The sequence below is a fragment of the Euprymna scolopes genome, chromosome 6 (genome assembly GCF_053919585.1).
Source record: "Euprymna scolopes isolate OS-2025 chromosome 6, ASM5391958v1, whole genome shotgun sequence".
In the NCBI taxonomy this organism is placed as follows: Eukaryota; Metazoa; Mollusca; class Cephalopoda; order Sepiida; family Sepiolidae; genus Euprymna; species Euprymna scolopes.
The window spans coordinates 94,148,210-94,165,648 of NC_136487.1; the positions used below are offsets into that span (position 1 = coordinate 94,148,210).

A 17,439-nucleotide genomic window follows, 5' to 3' on the forward strand; every position below is an offset into this window, starting at 1 on the left:
CCTATTTATCAAGTTTTTTTGTCTTTCCAATCACTCTCAGGTAGTTGGAAATCATTGCGTATGTTGCATTGCGAGCTGTTTCAGTAATTTTTTGGCCTAGCTTGAATTGAAATAAGAAAATTGTGCGAATTTGTTTTTTTTTCATCTTGTATTCAAAGTTCTGAAAAGAAGACAATTGTTTTAAAAAGATTGTAGTTTAAACGATTAGATAGAGCAAAAAACATTCTTTAAAATAATATATAAAGTAAAGGTATTATAATGAAAACTTATTTGAAAATACATCATTTGAAATCGAAATTCAAAATTATGCAAGAACTTTCTTCTCAGCCTAATTCAGGCTTGAATTAAAGTTTAAAATGCAAAAGTCAAGTATCATACTTCAATTGTGCTCTAAATAGAAACATTCATTTCAAAAGTGCCCCTGTCATATCAAAGAACCTATTATTTTTATATACCTGGCCTTACTGGTTGTGTGTTGATAATTGCTTAAATTTAAGTTTAAAATGAAAAAGTCAAGTATCATGGTGCAATCATTCTTTAAACAGAAAGATTCATTTTTAACGCACCTCAGTCATATAAAAAAACCTACTGTTGATTTTATATGTCGAGCCTTTCGGCTTGTGTGATAATAAAACAAATACACTTGTGATGTAGGCTGACTTTGGTCAAAATCGCCTGGAAGTGGTAAGTAGCAAATTATATTTCTTTTATAACTTGTCTCCCTAATGACTTCTAGATTGAATATGAAGATATTTGTTTGACGTTGATTTCTATGGATTTCTAATTAGTCATTCATTTAATCATAAAACTACATTAACCGGATTTTACCTTCAGATTATATTTTAATTCACGAACCCTATTTTCATTTTTGCTGTCATTAAATCATATTTTTAAAGTTTTCAATTTTATCTTGACTAGTAATAAAGGTATATGGAGAAAAAAAAACTTTTATTATATTCGCTTTTGTTTAAACATCTAATGATTCAATAAATAATATAAATTTTTATTCTCCATATATATATATATATATATATATATTGCTCTTTCTCGTAGAGTGAAAAATTTATCCAAGTGGTAATGTATTTTCATAAAGATTCTATCAGAATTGAGCAGCATATTATAGCTGCAGCATATTTTAAAATCTTCGCATAACAAAGAAGGACATGATATTGAAAACTAACCTGGGAAGTTTTTCTGCATTCTTGCTGCGGATCTTTAAGGCCTTCAAGTTTTGTTCCCAATCAGTAATATCTACAAGACACTCGTCAGTCAATTGATCCAAGTCGACGGCACCAAGGACAACCCATTCCTTAAAGATAACATTTTAAATTGGAAAAATAGTCAACCATTCATTTTTAATCAACTAACATTATTCAATAAAATCTAAGAGATTATTTTAGTGTACAATCATAACATTCAGAATAAGTTTTTGAAAAGTGAAATATAAAAATTAAGATATCTCAGAACATCTGTAGAATTTCTAACATTTTATATTAAAAACAATAACAGCTATGTTAAAATATCAAGCCCATCAAAAGTTGCAGAGAATTTTGATCCACAAAAGAAAATGCACTATGCATTAACTTGAAAACTGAATTGGAAAGTGAATTGTTGTTTTTAATACAACATGCATGAAAGAATGATTTTTTTTTTTTACATAGGCATCACCACTTATCAAGGCGAAGAGGCCACTCGAGGATTAGGGTTAAAGAGTTTACATTAGAAATTGGACAATATAGTAATCGTTAGTAATGGAAATTCGGTAAATTTGTTAACATATGGAACGGCTCATCAAGAACTTGTTTACATTAGACTTGAAGACAACCATATTGTAGTCAGCTGGAAAGCAGGAAAACGGAAGATAATTCTACAGGTGTGCAGTTCTAAGAAAGAAGCTTTGTTTATGGAATCTACGTTTAGGTTTAGGCACAGATAACGAGTGGGGGGAATTATTGATAGTGTTTTCAGCTAGACGAGTATTTCTTGTGAAAGTTTGGCGAGGGGAAACCATAGACTGAAGCTCAGTCAAACACTTTCCATGAAAACAACGATATAGCAGAGACAAACTCGCAACATCTCTTCTGTGAGACAGAGGTTGTAGGGAAGAGAAAAGGATATCTCCTACGAAGCTACGAAGTCTATTTTGAACTCTATCCTTGGACGTACCTGGCTCTTATATAAATAGAGAACTGCATCAGCAGTGAGATATCTACTGGATCGATAGAAGGATCCCGCCATTTTTCCAGCGGCCTTGGCAACAGATTTGATGTACCTGTTCCATTTAAGATCAGGGTAAAGGTCAAGCCCAGAAGCTTGTCAAAACTTGAGGCCTCCTCAAGACGAGAGCCATTCATTTCAACTGATGCCAGATGGGGATCAGAATGTTGATGATGCAAAGAGAGAAGCTTGGTTTTAGATGCATTAAAAGTAACCAGCCACTCCTTTCCCCATTGTACCACGTGCTCAAGATCAGAGGAGAGAGAATCGGAGAGAACTTGGTCGTTTACTGTCTTAGATGTGCTACCATAGATGGTAGTGTCATCAGCATAAATGTCTACAAATGATGTAAGGATGTGATGTGGAAGATCATTAATGTAGATCAGGAAAAGAGTTGGGCCCAGGATGGACCCCTGAGGGACTCCAGCATTAATACTGTGAGTTTCTGATTTTTTCCCATCAACTACTACTCTTATGAACCTGTCAGAAAGAAATGATTTAATAATTGAAAAGACATTTCCAGCTATACCATAGCTAGAGATCTTGTGAAGTAAACCTTCATGTCATACTCTATCAAAGGCCTTAGATATGTCAAGAGCAATTGCCATAGAAAGGTTGCCTCCATCGAGAGATTCACTAATCCTATGAGATATAATTGTAAGCACATCTTCTGTAAATCAGAACGGAAACCATATTGTGTGTCACTAAGAAGGTTATTTTTGCTGAGATGGTTGATTACTTCTATCAGAAAGAGTATTTTATGTCTGTCATATAGTACTTAATTAAGTAGATTGGAATTGTATGTTTTCATATAAAAAAACGAAAACTAACAAAATCTTATGCTCAAATTAGTGATTGCTAAACTACCTTGTTCCCTTATATCTTTTTCATAGTAAACCACCTTTTCTTCTCTTAATATTTGTGTTTTTAATAAAATCAACATGATAACTAGGTATATATATATTTTTTTTACCACAAATAAGGCATATTTCCACTAAAGTATAAAAGGTTACTGTGATAAGAATAAGAATTATTGAGAGAAACCTGGGTAGGGAGTGGGACAGGAAGATGTTTGTTCACAACACATTTAAATTTCTGTATGTTTGTACAGTCAGGAGAGCAGAAAATTTCACTATCCACCTGTCAAACCCAATTAACCCTTAACTTCGAGTAGCCTTTGGCGACCTGTTTGTAAATTCATTTTACTCTCTAAAAATTTTTTTTTTTTGTTCATATTTTTATTACCTAATTCTCTAACATAGGTTCATATTTTTATTACCTAATTCTCTAACATAAGTTCATATTTTTATTACCTAATTCTCTAACATAAGTTCATATTTTTATTACCTAATTCTCTAACATAAGTTCATATTTTTATTACCTAATTCTCTAACATAAGTTCATATTTTTATTACCTAATTCTCTAACATAAGTTCATATTTTTATTACCTAATTCTCTAACATAAGTTCATATTTTTATTACCTAATTCTCTAACATAAGTTCATATTTTTATTACCTAATTCTCTAACATAAGTTCATATTTTTATTACCTAATTCTCTAACATAAGTTCATATTTTTATTACCTAATTCTCTAACATAAGTTCATATTTTTATTACCTAATTCTCTAACATAAGTTCATATTTTTATTACCTAATTCTCTAACATAAGTTCATATTTTTATTACCTAATTCTCTAACATAAGTTCATATTTTTATTACCTAATTCTCTAACATAAGTTCATATTTTTATTACCTAATTCTCTAACATAAGTTCATATTTTTATTACCTAATTCTCTAACATAAGTTCATATTTTTATTACCTAATTCTCTAACATAAGTTTATATTTTTATTACCTAATTCTCTAACATAAGTTCATATTTTTATTACCTAATTCTCTAACATAAGTTCATATTTTTATTACCTAATTCTCTAACATAAGTTCATATTTTTATTACCTAATTCTCTAACAGCATATCAATGACTACCATGTGATAAAGATCATGGCTCAAATATCTTGGAAATATTTTCAATTTTATTTTAGGCACTCACTTCAAACTGGTCATAGACATGTGTCAGACGTTGGAAAAGATCTTCCATACTTCGGTAGCAAGAAATAAAGCCACGGACATTTTGGTCAACAATTGTACGGAAGATGTGGGCATGGCCACTTTCAGCAACTCCTTGGAAATTATAGGGTAAACCAATGAACCTTTTCATCTCTCGTGAATATTTTGCTTTGATTTGTTCAAAAGATGGAGAGAATTGAAGTCTTTGTTGTCTGAAAAGGGAAAACAAGTAAAAAGAATTGCAGCAACTGACATCACTGAATAGAAGTTGACAAAAAATCATAATAATTATAAACTCTGCAAGGAAAACGAAAATTTAGAATAAATCTTCAAAGTAAAAAAAGAAACAGTGAGATATCCTAGTTTACAAATGAACATTTGTTCAAATCAAGAAAGTTTAAACTTAAGATGATTGTTATGCTAAAAGTTTGCATTCATCAATATAAATTTCAGAAAATGTTTACAAAGGTATACATCAATTTGAACAATAATTTTTGAATTGAACCAACAGAAATTAATATGGATCAGTTTTCACAGAATAACTTTTTCCTATGGTAGCAATACTCAACAGCCATAAAATGTTTGAAGAATTAAAATGGGTTCTACTAAAATAATTATATTTTAAAAGCCAAAGCACTTTAAGTCCTCAAAATACTGTCATTTTGTTCAAAAATAAGTACCCTTTCATGTGTATTAATAAATAATAATCTACATAATATATTTGAAGAGTTTTAAGCAAATATGAGTAACTTGAAAAAATATTAATGCCAATAAATGACCATTTTAATAACTTATTTTTTATGACTCCCCATTCTTTAAAAAGTTTGTTACCAGTCCTCTATGCGGAATTTCATTATGAAATTTGAAAATCAACCAGGAACCGTTATTCTTTTCAGATTAGTTTTCAATAATGGTCACATTGCATATGAACTATCTAATGAAGTACAGGTCAGCAAATACCAACAAAGAAATAATTTTAATGAAAATAACTTCATAAAAACTGAAACAGAAACAAAAAAATACAAAGCATGAAAAAATATTATCAGCCATAGCTACCTGACAGGTGATAGTGGACTTAAAGATGGTTAAAATTCTCTAGACACATAGCCATAACATCACTGAGACCAGATCTAATTATGTACTCTGACAGCATGAAACATTTGGAAGTTGTTCATATGATAGAATGAATACATCAAACTGATGAATGAGAGGAAGAAAACCATATACTGCAAATGAGTTAAACAATGTTGGCAGAATACATGGAATATCCAGTATAACATAATAGAAGTTGATTGCAGAATCTTTGCAAAGCTCTTGCAAAAATAGGAATAGTAAGAGCAGCAAGAGTAAAAGCAATGAAAAATATTACAAATGCAACATTAACTGCTTCAAATGGATTTGTCTGAAAAGAAGAAAGCCATGTATAAGGTCTTCAACATGAATCGACATGCATGGAATCTACAAAAGGACTCAGTTATATTGCGCGAGGCTTTTCTAGTCTCACACAAAAACACGCGTTCACATTTCAAGCTATATTACTTGTCATATACATACACGCACATAAACATATGCGCCCATGTCCACACACGTACATATATTCACGTTCGCGTACATACACTCACATTCACGTGTATATACACACACGCTAACGTATACACATGTACTCACATACAAGCACACATGGACAACGTCACTTCCCCTTTCAAAGGAAATCCACACATGCGCAAAAGACCACCGGAAACAAGTATAAAAGAAAGAGCAATAAGCGGCTTCTTCCTTTTTAGAACCAGCTTTCGAGCTGTTCGGTCTATGGACCGACAGCGTGCCTTTTCGGCATGCGCACGCATGTGCCTCACACCACTTGCTACTATGTGGGACAAAGAGCTAACAGACAGTACGTACACTTTATACACTTTCTATCTCCATAACCTGGATTGACTTTCTCACTCTATCTCCCCTTTGGTTTTGGTCCATCAACACAGACATGTGCGCGACTCTCTACTGAGCTTAACCCTCTCTTTCTACAGGCCGGCTTGCCACTTCGCGTTTCTCTATTGCATTCCCCTTTCCTTCTCCGCGCGTAGTCATCAACGGCCGAATGAACACGTGTACACCCAAGACTTTCATTTCTCAACAGAAAATAAACGACATGTTTATTTTATTCCAGCATTTGAGTTCTTTGTTTCCTTCATTCAATTCGTTTCATTATTTTTTCTTGTAGCAAGTTAGGGTATTTATATCCTAGTCTTCTACAATATATGCACTGGCTGAGGCTGAAAAACTCAAGTCAATATAAGAAATTGAGTTTATTTGCACTTAAAAAGTTTTGTTATGTTTAGATGTAGTGCTTCACTTACAAGAGGGTGGACTGAATCTACAGATTGCAAACTGGAGTAGCTGTGCAAGTTGATATGATACAAAAGTACTCAAAATTATTGATGTGAGCAGAGCATTAATGACAATGTAACTTTATGCATCTAGAAAATGTATCTGTGTATTTACAGATGATTTTTTTATTCAATTTAATTTAAACGTTTTGTTAGTAAAAAAAAAGTAATTTGTTATTTTACAAATGTGTCCGTTTCTTTTCCTTTAAATCTTGAACTTTATCAGGCAACACAATCAAACTCACCTATAAATAAGCTCTACTTTGATCTCTGTCATGTTCGTACTGAGAGCCTCCAGTCCATATTGATACTGATAACTCAGTGCCTTGTACAGCTGATGGTTCCAATGTAAGCGCCATGTCTTCATACTGTCAGCACTGATTCCCTGAGAAATATTTTAAAAAGAAAACAAAAATACAAAGCAGGTGTTTAGAATACAAACATATTGCTGGTTAATTTTTCTTTCTTTTTTTTTTTTTAGTTTTATTCATCCTAAACAAGGTATATTGTTACTGAAATGTAAAGGGGCTACTATGATAGGGGCCAAATTTATAGGGAATGGGGTAATATGAGTGAGGAGTTGAGTAGCAAGATGTTTGTTTACATTACATTTAAATTTCTGCATATTGGTATGGTAGGAAGCAGGGAGGGAATTACAAAGAAATGGAAAAAGCAATTAGAATAAAAAATCTTCCAGCATCTAAAGACCTCTACAATGAAGGGGCATGATTTTGCTGTAAAACAACACAGAGATATTTTTAAACACTTCCAATCTGTCAACGTTGCATCACAAATTGATGTATACATAATTAGCATTTTTAAGTACTTAGCAAAGTAATTATTAAATAGAAAATAATAGCAAAGCCATTTTTACCAAGAAATTAACAAATACTTGTGAATTTCCAAGATTTCATAACATTAATAATGTTAATACTTGCTTAAATAACATAAAATAATATCAAACATATTGTGTCAATGTTGTTCAATCGAAAGGGTTAATACCAATATCCACTGACATTCTGTAAAGAAAATTTACTTTCAAATTAATCGCAAGAATAACGGCATCTGATGAGAAAGAGTCATTTTTACTTTTCTCAAGATATTGGGAAATGTGAAATTCTAATAAAGAGCAATGACATCAATCAGTGTGTGTTGTTGCATCAACAAAACTTTCTGATGGCTGATTATAAATAGGGACGACGCCATCTGCTTTTCGTAAACCACAAATGAATATGGCTTTTACAATAATCAGGATGAATATGGGTTGATATTAAAACAACTTTATAAATAAACAGGAAATATGACAGACCTTAAATCGACATCAGTCACTGACATTAATTACTTATTTGTACAGAGAATGGATGAGCAGAGAAATGGATTAACTGATAATGGTGATTATTCAAAATAACGAATAACTGAATCGGTGGCCAAATAAACAGAAGATTCATATATCATCATGGCTGGATGAGAATTAAAAGACATGGTTAAAAATTTGATAACAGTTAATGAAAAGAATATTGTGGTTAACGCAATTTAAAAAAAAAAACATTTATAATTATAAAGATAAGTATCAAGGGGAGGAAGAACCTCACCTTGTTAGGGTAACAGTGAGACATTGGGGCTGATGAAAAAGAAGAAAAGGTCTGTTGACCATCCACAGTTTGGCGAGGCAAATCCCCACATATTGGGAATTGTAAATATTAATAGAAACTTAAAGCAATAATATATTTTTGAGAATTGTAAACTAAATATTTTTGGAAGAGGGGTGGAGTCATGCCAATCTAATTCTCAATATAAGGCAAAACATAACCTTCTGCTCGCCAACCGGAATCTATGTCATCAATAGACTGACCCCTGGACTTATGGTTGATATTGCCAAACCAAAATCTCTTGGACTTTGCTAATAGTGCTAGTTTAGGCACCAACAGTAGAAACTTAATCAGAAGCTTGTGAACAAACAGAGCTGTATAAACTTTCACTGAATAATCATTTTCTTTATACAAAAAGGAATAATCATCAGCTTTGGCTCGAAATGACCTTTGTTGCTTAGTAATAGAGACTTTGGTGATCAACACCAAATGATTGCCCTCTTGATCTTTTCACATCATAGGAAAAGCAGTAACTTGATGAACTAGGATCTTTCAGCATCCAAGCTCTTTGCTGGAATAACAACCAAGTACCAAGTGACCAACTGGAACTGAAGAATGGACAAATTTAGTGATGTCACAACAGGAGTACAAAATGGTATGAAATAATCATGTGAATAACAAAAATTAATGAAATAAATATAAAATTTACACTAAATTGTTTACAAAAGTTCATACATGAAACCATTAGCAATGATATGTTTAATGCGTAACCAATTAAAAATGCTATGTACACTACATAAAGAATACCATTTTAAATGAAACTAGCAAGACCCATGTTCCAACATTGCCTAAAAAAATTTAAAAAAAAACAACAAGAATTGCAATCTCCAGGAAAGAAAAGACATTTTTCACTAAAATTTCTAAGCAATAGATTTTAAAGATATTTATAAATAGAACTATGGCTGAATGAAAACAAGTATCAAATATGAACACAAAACAAAATGAATCGATAATTAATGAAAGTTCCTTTTACAAAGCATTATGCAAATTATTCTTAGGATATCCCAGCTCCATTTTCTTGATTGTACCAACATACAGAAATTTAAGTGTAATGTAATAATCTTGCTACCAAGCTCCCGCTTAGTTTGTATTTTATATTTCAGTGGCAATATGTCTTGTTTGGGATGAACAAAAGTAAAAAGAAAAAAAAAAAACAAAGAAAAAAACTTTTTTTGATTAGAAAGCTGTTTTTCCATTATGAATCAGAAATTGATCTTTCAGAGCAACAAATAGTTCAAAATAAATATGATAAATCAAACAATCAGGTTGAATACTTTATACTCAGCAATATGCCTGCCGAAAAAAAACATGTAGATTATTTATTACAATAACCAGGATTGAATCTCTTCCAGTTTTACAGATGATTCGTAATACAAATGACAACATAGCTCACCTGCTCTACAAGCTTGGTCATCGTGAGTCGAATTTCCATAAGACAATCTTTCCACTTTTGCTGTTGTCGTAGCAAGTCAAAGTTAAATAGTTGTTGAACCTATGATAAAAAAAACAAACAAATATTATGTGAAAGAAAAATTAAGTTACAGTCGAATTTCATTGTTTGTGGTAAAGTTAGTAATTGAAATTGTATGTTGTTGTCGTCATTGGTTAAATGTTCATTTTATATGCTGGGATGTGTTAGATGGCTTTAAGAAACTGACCTCCAAACTAACCTATTTCAGACCAGGTCTTTATCGTTTTTTTTTCTCAAGTCCATTTTTATCTCTTCCTCATGTGTTTTCCATGACCTTCATCTGTGAAATGAATCTGCTATCTAAACTGATTCTAACTCAAGAACTCTCATCCATTCTTTTAACCGAACCACGACATTGAAGTCTCTGGTTCTCCACACATCTCCCTATACTATTCAGATTTCATTTTCCTCTGAGGTCATCAGAATTAAGCCTGTCTTTAAGGCTCACATAACACATCCATCATTTAAATTTCATTTACACACATCATCATTTCCTTGGTTAACAGTGCATTAAATACAAAAGTGCTCAATAAAGCAGAGCAGTAGTAGTAGCTGTTGCTAAAAGAGAGAGATGAATGAGGTGACTGCTGTTTCACAATCCTTGAAGCATGGATAATTGAATGGTTAAGGATGTACAAAATACCTAACTAAATTACCTACAATATAACCATAATCTGACCCCCCCCCCCATGAAAAAAATGGTGGCACATCCTCAGCTGGTTCTTTACAAAACAATTGTGAAAAGTCAAAGATGATTGAAAAGCCAAGAAGGGACGCATCATCCAGACTTCTATTTAGAGAAATTTATTGTATTCAAAATGTAAAGAAAGCCGACAATCATTATTAATGAGAAATCAATGGTAAATGGCTATTGCAATAACATAAAATTATTTGCAATGATTGAAGAGTGCTGGAAATCAGAGAAGACTGGTCACTCAGATTTCAGGGGACACTATAATATGATGTTGTTTTAGATGATAGATAAGGGTTAGGAATATAGGGAGCTGTATTTATAGTTTTTTCTTGTTTTGTTGAACTGAACTACGATAGCGGGTTGGCAGCAGGTGTTGCAATTCTTGACAGTAAGAAAGAGTCCAAACAAGTGACATCCCATATCAGTTGCTTTCTGGCTCAAAAAGCAAAAAATGTTCTGCCAATGAGTTCTTTTATATAAGAAGTCATATTTAAAATCAAAGATAAAAAGTGGGTGCTTAGTTTACACAAGTTAAAGAAACATAAATGAAATGAATTTAATAAAAGCCACAAACCTTTTCACAGATTGTGTTGTGACACTTCCTCAGTTTTCTGTTCTCCGTTGTTAATCTTTCAGCAGCAGCCTGTAACTTATGGATATAAGCCTTCAGCTCTTCAGGATCATTCCAGGTCACCTTCGTTATTTCATGGCTGCTTTTGGAATCTTCAACACAATAGAAATAACAATTTAAATAAGTTGAATGTCTATTATGTCATTTTGCATATGTGATTAAAACAAGCTGGAGACATATATTTTTAATTTATTATTTTTAATAAATATTTTTTGTTTGATTAATAGAATGCATTTTCAAGTTTTTTTCACAGATTAAACATTTTTAAACGGATTTAGTATCATTCAAACAATTTTATGTAGAGAAAAAAACAAATATAGAAAGAGCATCACATGAACTCATAGGAAATGAAATGTGCTAGAAATTTGTTAAACTGCTACACCACCACCACCCCTACACATGAATATGATGGTATCAGTCTCGGTTGATGCCACATAAAATTGTCATGAAGGATTGAGAAAGGATGAAAAACCCAGCAGGGAAAGCACCAACCAGATCTTCACTGGAACGGTGCAGAGAATACTGAAATCTTGGGGAGGCTTGCTGCCACTCAAATACCAGAGAACATCACAGGTCATTGCTAATAAGAAATTAATGGTAAACAGCTGTTGCAATAATGCAAAGTGATTGCACTGGCTATCAAAAAGAGATAAAGAATGCAGTAAATCTAAAGAGACATTTTGTCACTTAAACTCTAGGGAACAGCACTGGTTCTTGTCAGTTGCTTCTGTTAAAAACCTCCTCGTGAGTATAAACAAAAGTTAAAAGATAATAAAAAAAAATCCCAAACTACAACTAATAATGATAATAAAGATTCATGGCTTCAAAACTATTGGGAAAAATTCTATCAAATAAAGTTTGCGACATGACGGAGATGAAAAGCTGTTAATTTGGTGGCTTTTTGTCTAGTATACATAAAGCGAGAAATAGACAGGATGAAAGAGTTCATTATCTCTCTGTATTCACACAATATATCAAGATGGTTGCAACAAGCAAACTGTATTGAATTTTTTATCACGCAAAGAACAACCTAAGAAAACATAAAAATGAATAACTGAGAACTGGATAAGATCTGTACCTGATTTTGGTTGTTTGACTAACTGTTCAAAAGCCAAAGCTGAAGCAAGCATCATGGCCTGCTGTGATGGCAACATTTGTTGGTCGATAGTGTTGTAAAAGTGGGCCACCTGTAATGACAGACAACAAAATTTATTGAATAGCATACTACTTATACTATTTATTTGTTATTGGATCCTGTGCGGAGTGATTTGGTAAATATTAGTGATATAAAAAAAAGCTTTAAAAGGAAATATAGTTGAGAAATTTGTTCAAAATTATTTTGGTTTATCTACTATTGTCTGATGTATTTGTGTTAAAAACGTATTGACTAGTTGATAATTAATATAAAATATACGTATACAAAGTTAATGTTAATTTTGACCTTGAGTGATTAATCAGTCATTGGTCATGATTTTTTTCTTTCCAAAAAACTAGTGAAGGCCAATATTAATGCTAAGTTCACATGCTTATATATAAATACATTAAATTGTTAACATGAATATATCACACATGAGTAGGTAAACCAGAATAAATTGTTTTGAACTAAATTCTCAACTTTATTTTTTGTTTAGCGTTTTTGTAATGTTTTCAAATACGTTTTTATATAGAAGTGACGTGATGTAGTAGTTACAGGCATTGGTTAGAGTTCCCTCAAGCTACTACATCCCTTTCACTAGTACTCTTGAGAAAGATATGAATTTATACATCTTTCCTCAAGCTATGGATAAAATAGTAGACTAAACTAGACTCTGAAACCTTGGCTGTGCAACTAGTAATAAAAGTAAAACTCTGTTTTCTCTGTTTATGCCTACATGGTTTCCAATTGTACTGGGCTTCTCCTTGTCACTGACCTCAACCCATATTGGCTCAGAAAGGATGCAGTTTGAAATTGCTCAACCCTTGTTTTAATAAATACACTCCTACAGGGAGTATCCATTGTCTCTCTAAATTGAAAAGAGGTTTTTATTTGGATCAATATTTAATTCTGTTTTTGTGTCTTCCTGTTATACTTGTGTAAACTTTAATTGCTAATTTATTCATGTTCTTTTTGATATAAACATTTGTATGTTACCCTTTAGTAATTATATGTTTAAAATATATGACAGATCAAGATACGTGGCACAGGTGAATAAGTTATATAGAAACCTATAATTAAAACTATCAGAAAAAAAATGATCAAGAAGTTTTAAGTTTAAATAAGGAAATCAAATTGCATGAGTAACTGAAGAGTGTCTGTCTTGTCCATCATTTTGAAAACGAAAGAAGATAACACGATGATAATTCAGACTTTCAAAATCTATGTTGTAATGCCTACGAATTCCCATTAATCACTTAAAACTAATTTTCTTTATAAAAAAAATACTTGATCAATTTACATAATTTTTGGAATATTTTCAGTTCATCACATACATGATAAAGGTTTTTTTTACTTTTTAATATAGAGGGAATTCTGGACAAGAACCCATAATTTTGTTTCAAATAAACTGAAGCAACAGTTATAGTGGACAACAAAAACAAACGAAAATTGCCTCAAAGTTTGATGTGTCACCTTAAATGTTATTTAGGTCCAACTTTTAAAACGTTATGAGGATTTTATATGTTAGATTTTCCTCCAAAATATTTTTTGTTTGAAACCTATATGAAATTTCAAACTGAACCCTTTAAATTTCCATATACATTCCTGAATTCAACAAAGATTCTCAAGTTCTAAAGAAGATGGCCAAAGATCAGCTGTAGCATTGTGAGTATAACATCTAAAATGAGAGAGAATAGTAGTCCGAATAATCCAAATAATAGAATACTTGTAAAACATATATGAATAAAGCTAAAATATGAAAGATATTAGTTTTACATACAAAGCAAAACAGCTATGATACAAATGTAAACAAAATAATTTGCTATTTTTCCTTTTCAAATGAAACAGTGTCTATAAGAAAATAAATTGTAACATTTTTTGATAAAGAAAAACTTACCTGCTTGAGGATGATTCCATATTTATAGAATTTCTCAGCTGTTTCTGCCACTTCTTGGATATGTTTTGGAATAGAGAAGCCGAGTGCTGACAGCATACGAACCTCTTTCAACAACGTAAAAAGTCTTTCATCATAATTTACTCGAAGCTTTCCTCCATTGTGTTCCAGTTCCATAACGCAACCATTAGTGATAATACTGAAAAATTAAGCAGAAATTTTTTTTATCTTATGACCATTAAATAATATTTTCTCTTGCATCCATGTAACCAAGTAAGCCAATGTTTTTGTTGCTTTTTAACTGTTACAGTACAACCATATTTAAACGACTGCTGATTTCTCATTCTTAACTTGACCTTATAAAGAAAAAAGCACCTGAAAATTCTATGGAAAAAGGTGTATTAAAAATCATGCTAGCATGCATCATTACTTTTCTGGTGCTTAAATACATTTTTTAAATGTTGCTATGGGTGTTCTGTTCTGCTGGAAAGGGGTGGTCAAAAAGAATTTGCTTTTGATAGAGTGAAATTGCCAATTAAAACTTAAGAAATACTTTACAGCCATATTATACTGATAAAATCTCTACCTTTAAGATTGCAATTTGGAATTACAGTTGATTGCTGTTAATAATTTAATCTACAAACCTCCACGTTTTATGAAATTCTGAGCTTTTGTCATTCATAACTTTCTGTAAACAATTAGTATTTGGACTTATTTCAAAGGTTAAGCTGGTATATATAATCATATTTTATTATACTATTTTGGTTTTATTGTTTGGCTATTATTGTATACTAGCAGGGAGGCCCAATGTTTTCTGAGATTGAATAAGGATCAACAGATGTTCCATGTGACTGTACTTTTATTGTCATTGAAATCAGCAAAATTACCCATTTTTTAATCACTGAGAACATACTCTTGATTTTATAAAATTACTAGCATTTCAGCCTGGCGTTGCCCGGGTGTTTGGATGTGTCTGTTGAGCAAAAAAAAAATAAATTAAAAAAAAAATAAAGTCGTAGTAGGAGTGCAGGCTTGAACCCGTACCGCGAAGGAGGAAAACAACAGGAAAAAAACCTGACGTCTATGCTGTTACGACCACCGCCAAACCGGAAGTGACATTTTTTTAAATTAAGGCTAGACAATCAAAAGGAGAGGATGACTTTCAAAAATATCAGCGAAAAAAGCGACCCCTTCCCCTGTAGAAAAGTTCCCAGTTGAAGGTGAAGATATTAATGTTTTTAGCCAATTTTTTGATATTTGTCATCTGAAAGTTCGAACTTTAAGACGATACTGATCTTGGTAAAATCCATCGCCTCTGTCGAAAGTTTTAGGCAGACATGCAAACATACATACATGCATACATTTATATATTGGTAGCTCAAATTTTCGACCCAAACCGATTAAAAAGCTTGCCCTATCTCTGAATACCCTCTATGTCAAATTTCAAATGTTTAGACCAGAGTAATTTGGTAGAGACCGCAGAGGTCAATTTTTAAAAAACTTTGACCCCTATTATGACCCCTTAAAATTTATTGTTTTGGGCTCAAATCAAGTTAGATACATGTCCAAGGAACCGATATCTAAAATTTCAAGTGTTTAGACCCAAAATTGTCGGAGGAGTTTGGTAGAGTTCTCAAAGGTCAAATCGTTGAACTGTGACCCCTTAACAGCCAAATTTCTGGCCCAAAACAGATCACATAGATTTTCCCAAATATCAGTACCCTGTATATCAAATTTCAAGTCTGTAGACTTAAAATTGACAGAGTTATTGCGAAGGAAAATGTACACAAACAGACAGACAGACACTTCACTTTTATAGATAGATTTTTATATAATGGCTTGAATTAAAGTTTAAAATGTGAAAGTCAAGTATCATGGTTCAATTATGCTTTAAACAGAAGGATTCATTTCGAACACGCCCATGTCTTATCAAAAAACCTACTGTTGATTTTATTCGCTGGGCCTTTTTGCTTACGTGGTGATAAAACTTATCAAATACATTTGTGATGCTATGGTGTATAAAAATGTTTACTTGGGCCAAAATTGGACATTTTTCTTTAATCAGATTTGTTTGATTATCAATTTTCAATACTTATCAGAGACATTCCAATACAAAACCTACGTAAGAACACTCCCAGACACATCAAGTACATTTGTGTGAAAATTCAAAAACATTGGCCCAGCCATTTTGGATTCCATAGAGAACGAACTCACATGCACACACATAGTGATTTTTATATAATTATTGTATTGTATATTTCCATTTTGTAAATTCAATATTTTGTTTATATTCAAGATCATTTAATTAGGGATCAACAAAATAATGCAATAAATCAAGGATGCTTTTACCATTGTGTAAAGAATATCTTCTTTAATTTAGCTCGACATTCAAATTTTGATATTAAATCTTAATTATATCTGGTTGAATGTGCTAAGTTTTAATCCTTATGAATGATAAATTTTGGTAAAAAATTTACAAACATGTAAAATGGCAAATGAAAATGTCACCCCAGACAACATAAAGCAATTTGGTATAAGCGGCTAAAATAAACAAAAGATTATTAGGTTGTATAATAACAAAAGAGGAAGATAGAATCAATTCAAAAGAATTTAGAGATGAAATAATCGAACCTAAAGTGATTGTTTTAAGTCATAAAAAAGAGAAACTCTATATGCCTTCCATTATCGTTGCATTGATTCATTCTATTCTTGATGGTCATTATTATTGCAGTTCACAGTTTTAAATGAAAATATTTGTTTCTAAAATCATTAAAAAAATCATTAGACCTTAAAAATATCTTGAGCTAAGATACAAGCAGGAAGAGGATTACTATTTCTTTATTTATACGATAAGATTTGCATTAGCATGTTGACATTTGAAGGCTTTACACTACTTTTTATCTTGTTGACTTTGATTAAAATAAACTGTTGATATCACTCATTCACTTTCTTCCTGATCAAATATTACAAGTGACATTAGAATGCAATTAAAATATCTTGCTATATACTACATACAGGAAGGGGTAGATTTATACTTTTTCGGAGAGCATTAATTTAAAAAGTCGTTCAATGTTAAAATTAACCTCACCTGAGTGGATTGCTGCGATCATTAATTAAGTCAGTTCTGTCATTGATCCAGTCTTCAAATTGATCTTGTCGCCATGATTTCAATTCAGACAAAATATCGTTAGCATCAGTATTAAATTTCTGGAAACTGTTTAAATCATTAAGAACTGTGTTTGCCAAAAGGGTGCTGTCTTCAACCTAACATGAGAAAACAAAAAACAATTT

At 31.8% G+C, this 17,439-nt stretch overlaps 1 protein-coding gene across 1 annotated transcript in view; it reads right to left on the reverse strand.

Annotated features, from left to right (window-relative positions):
- Positions 1–17,439, reverse strand: part of LOC145277804 (cytoplasmic dynein 2 heavy chain 1-like) — a 253,964-nt gene that overhangs the window by 201,338 nt on the left and 35,187 nt on the right. The window contains exons 9-16 of the mRNA XM_080129659.1: positions 17,237–17,412; positions 14,152–14,347; positions 12,198–12,306; positions 11,063–11,211; positions 9,717–9,815; positions 6,920–7,059; positions 4,271–4,499; positions 1,182–1,309 (exon numbers count right to left, since the gene is read on the reverse strand). Of these exons, the coding sequence (XP_079985785.1) occupies positions 1,182–1,309; positions 4,271–4,499; positions 6,920–7,059; positions 9,717–9,815; positions 11,063–11,211; positions 12,198–12,306; positions 14,152–14,347; positions 17,237–17,412 (1,226 nt within the window). The remainder of the gene's footprint in view (positions 1–1,181; positions 1,310–4,270; positions 4,500–6,919; positions 7,060–9,716; positions 9,816–11,062; positions 11,212–12,197; positions 12,307–14,151; positions 14,348–17,236; positions 17,413–17,439) is intronic.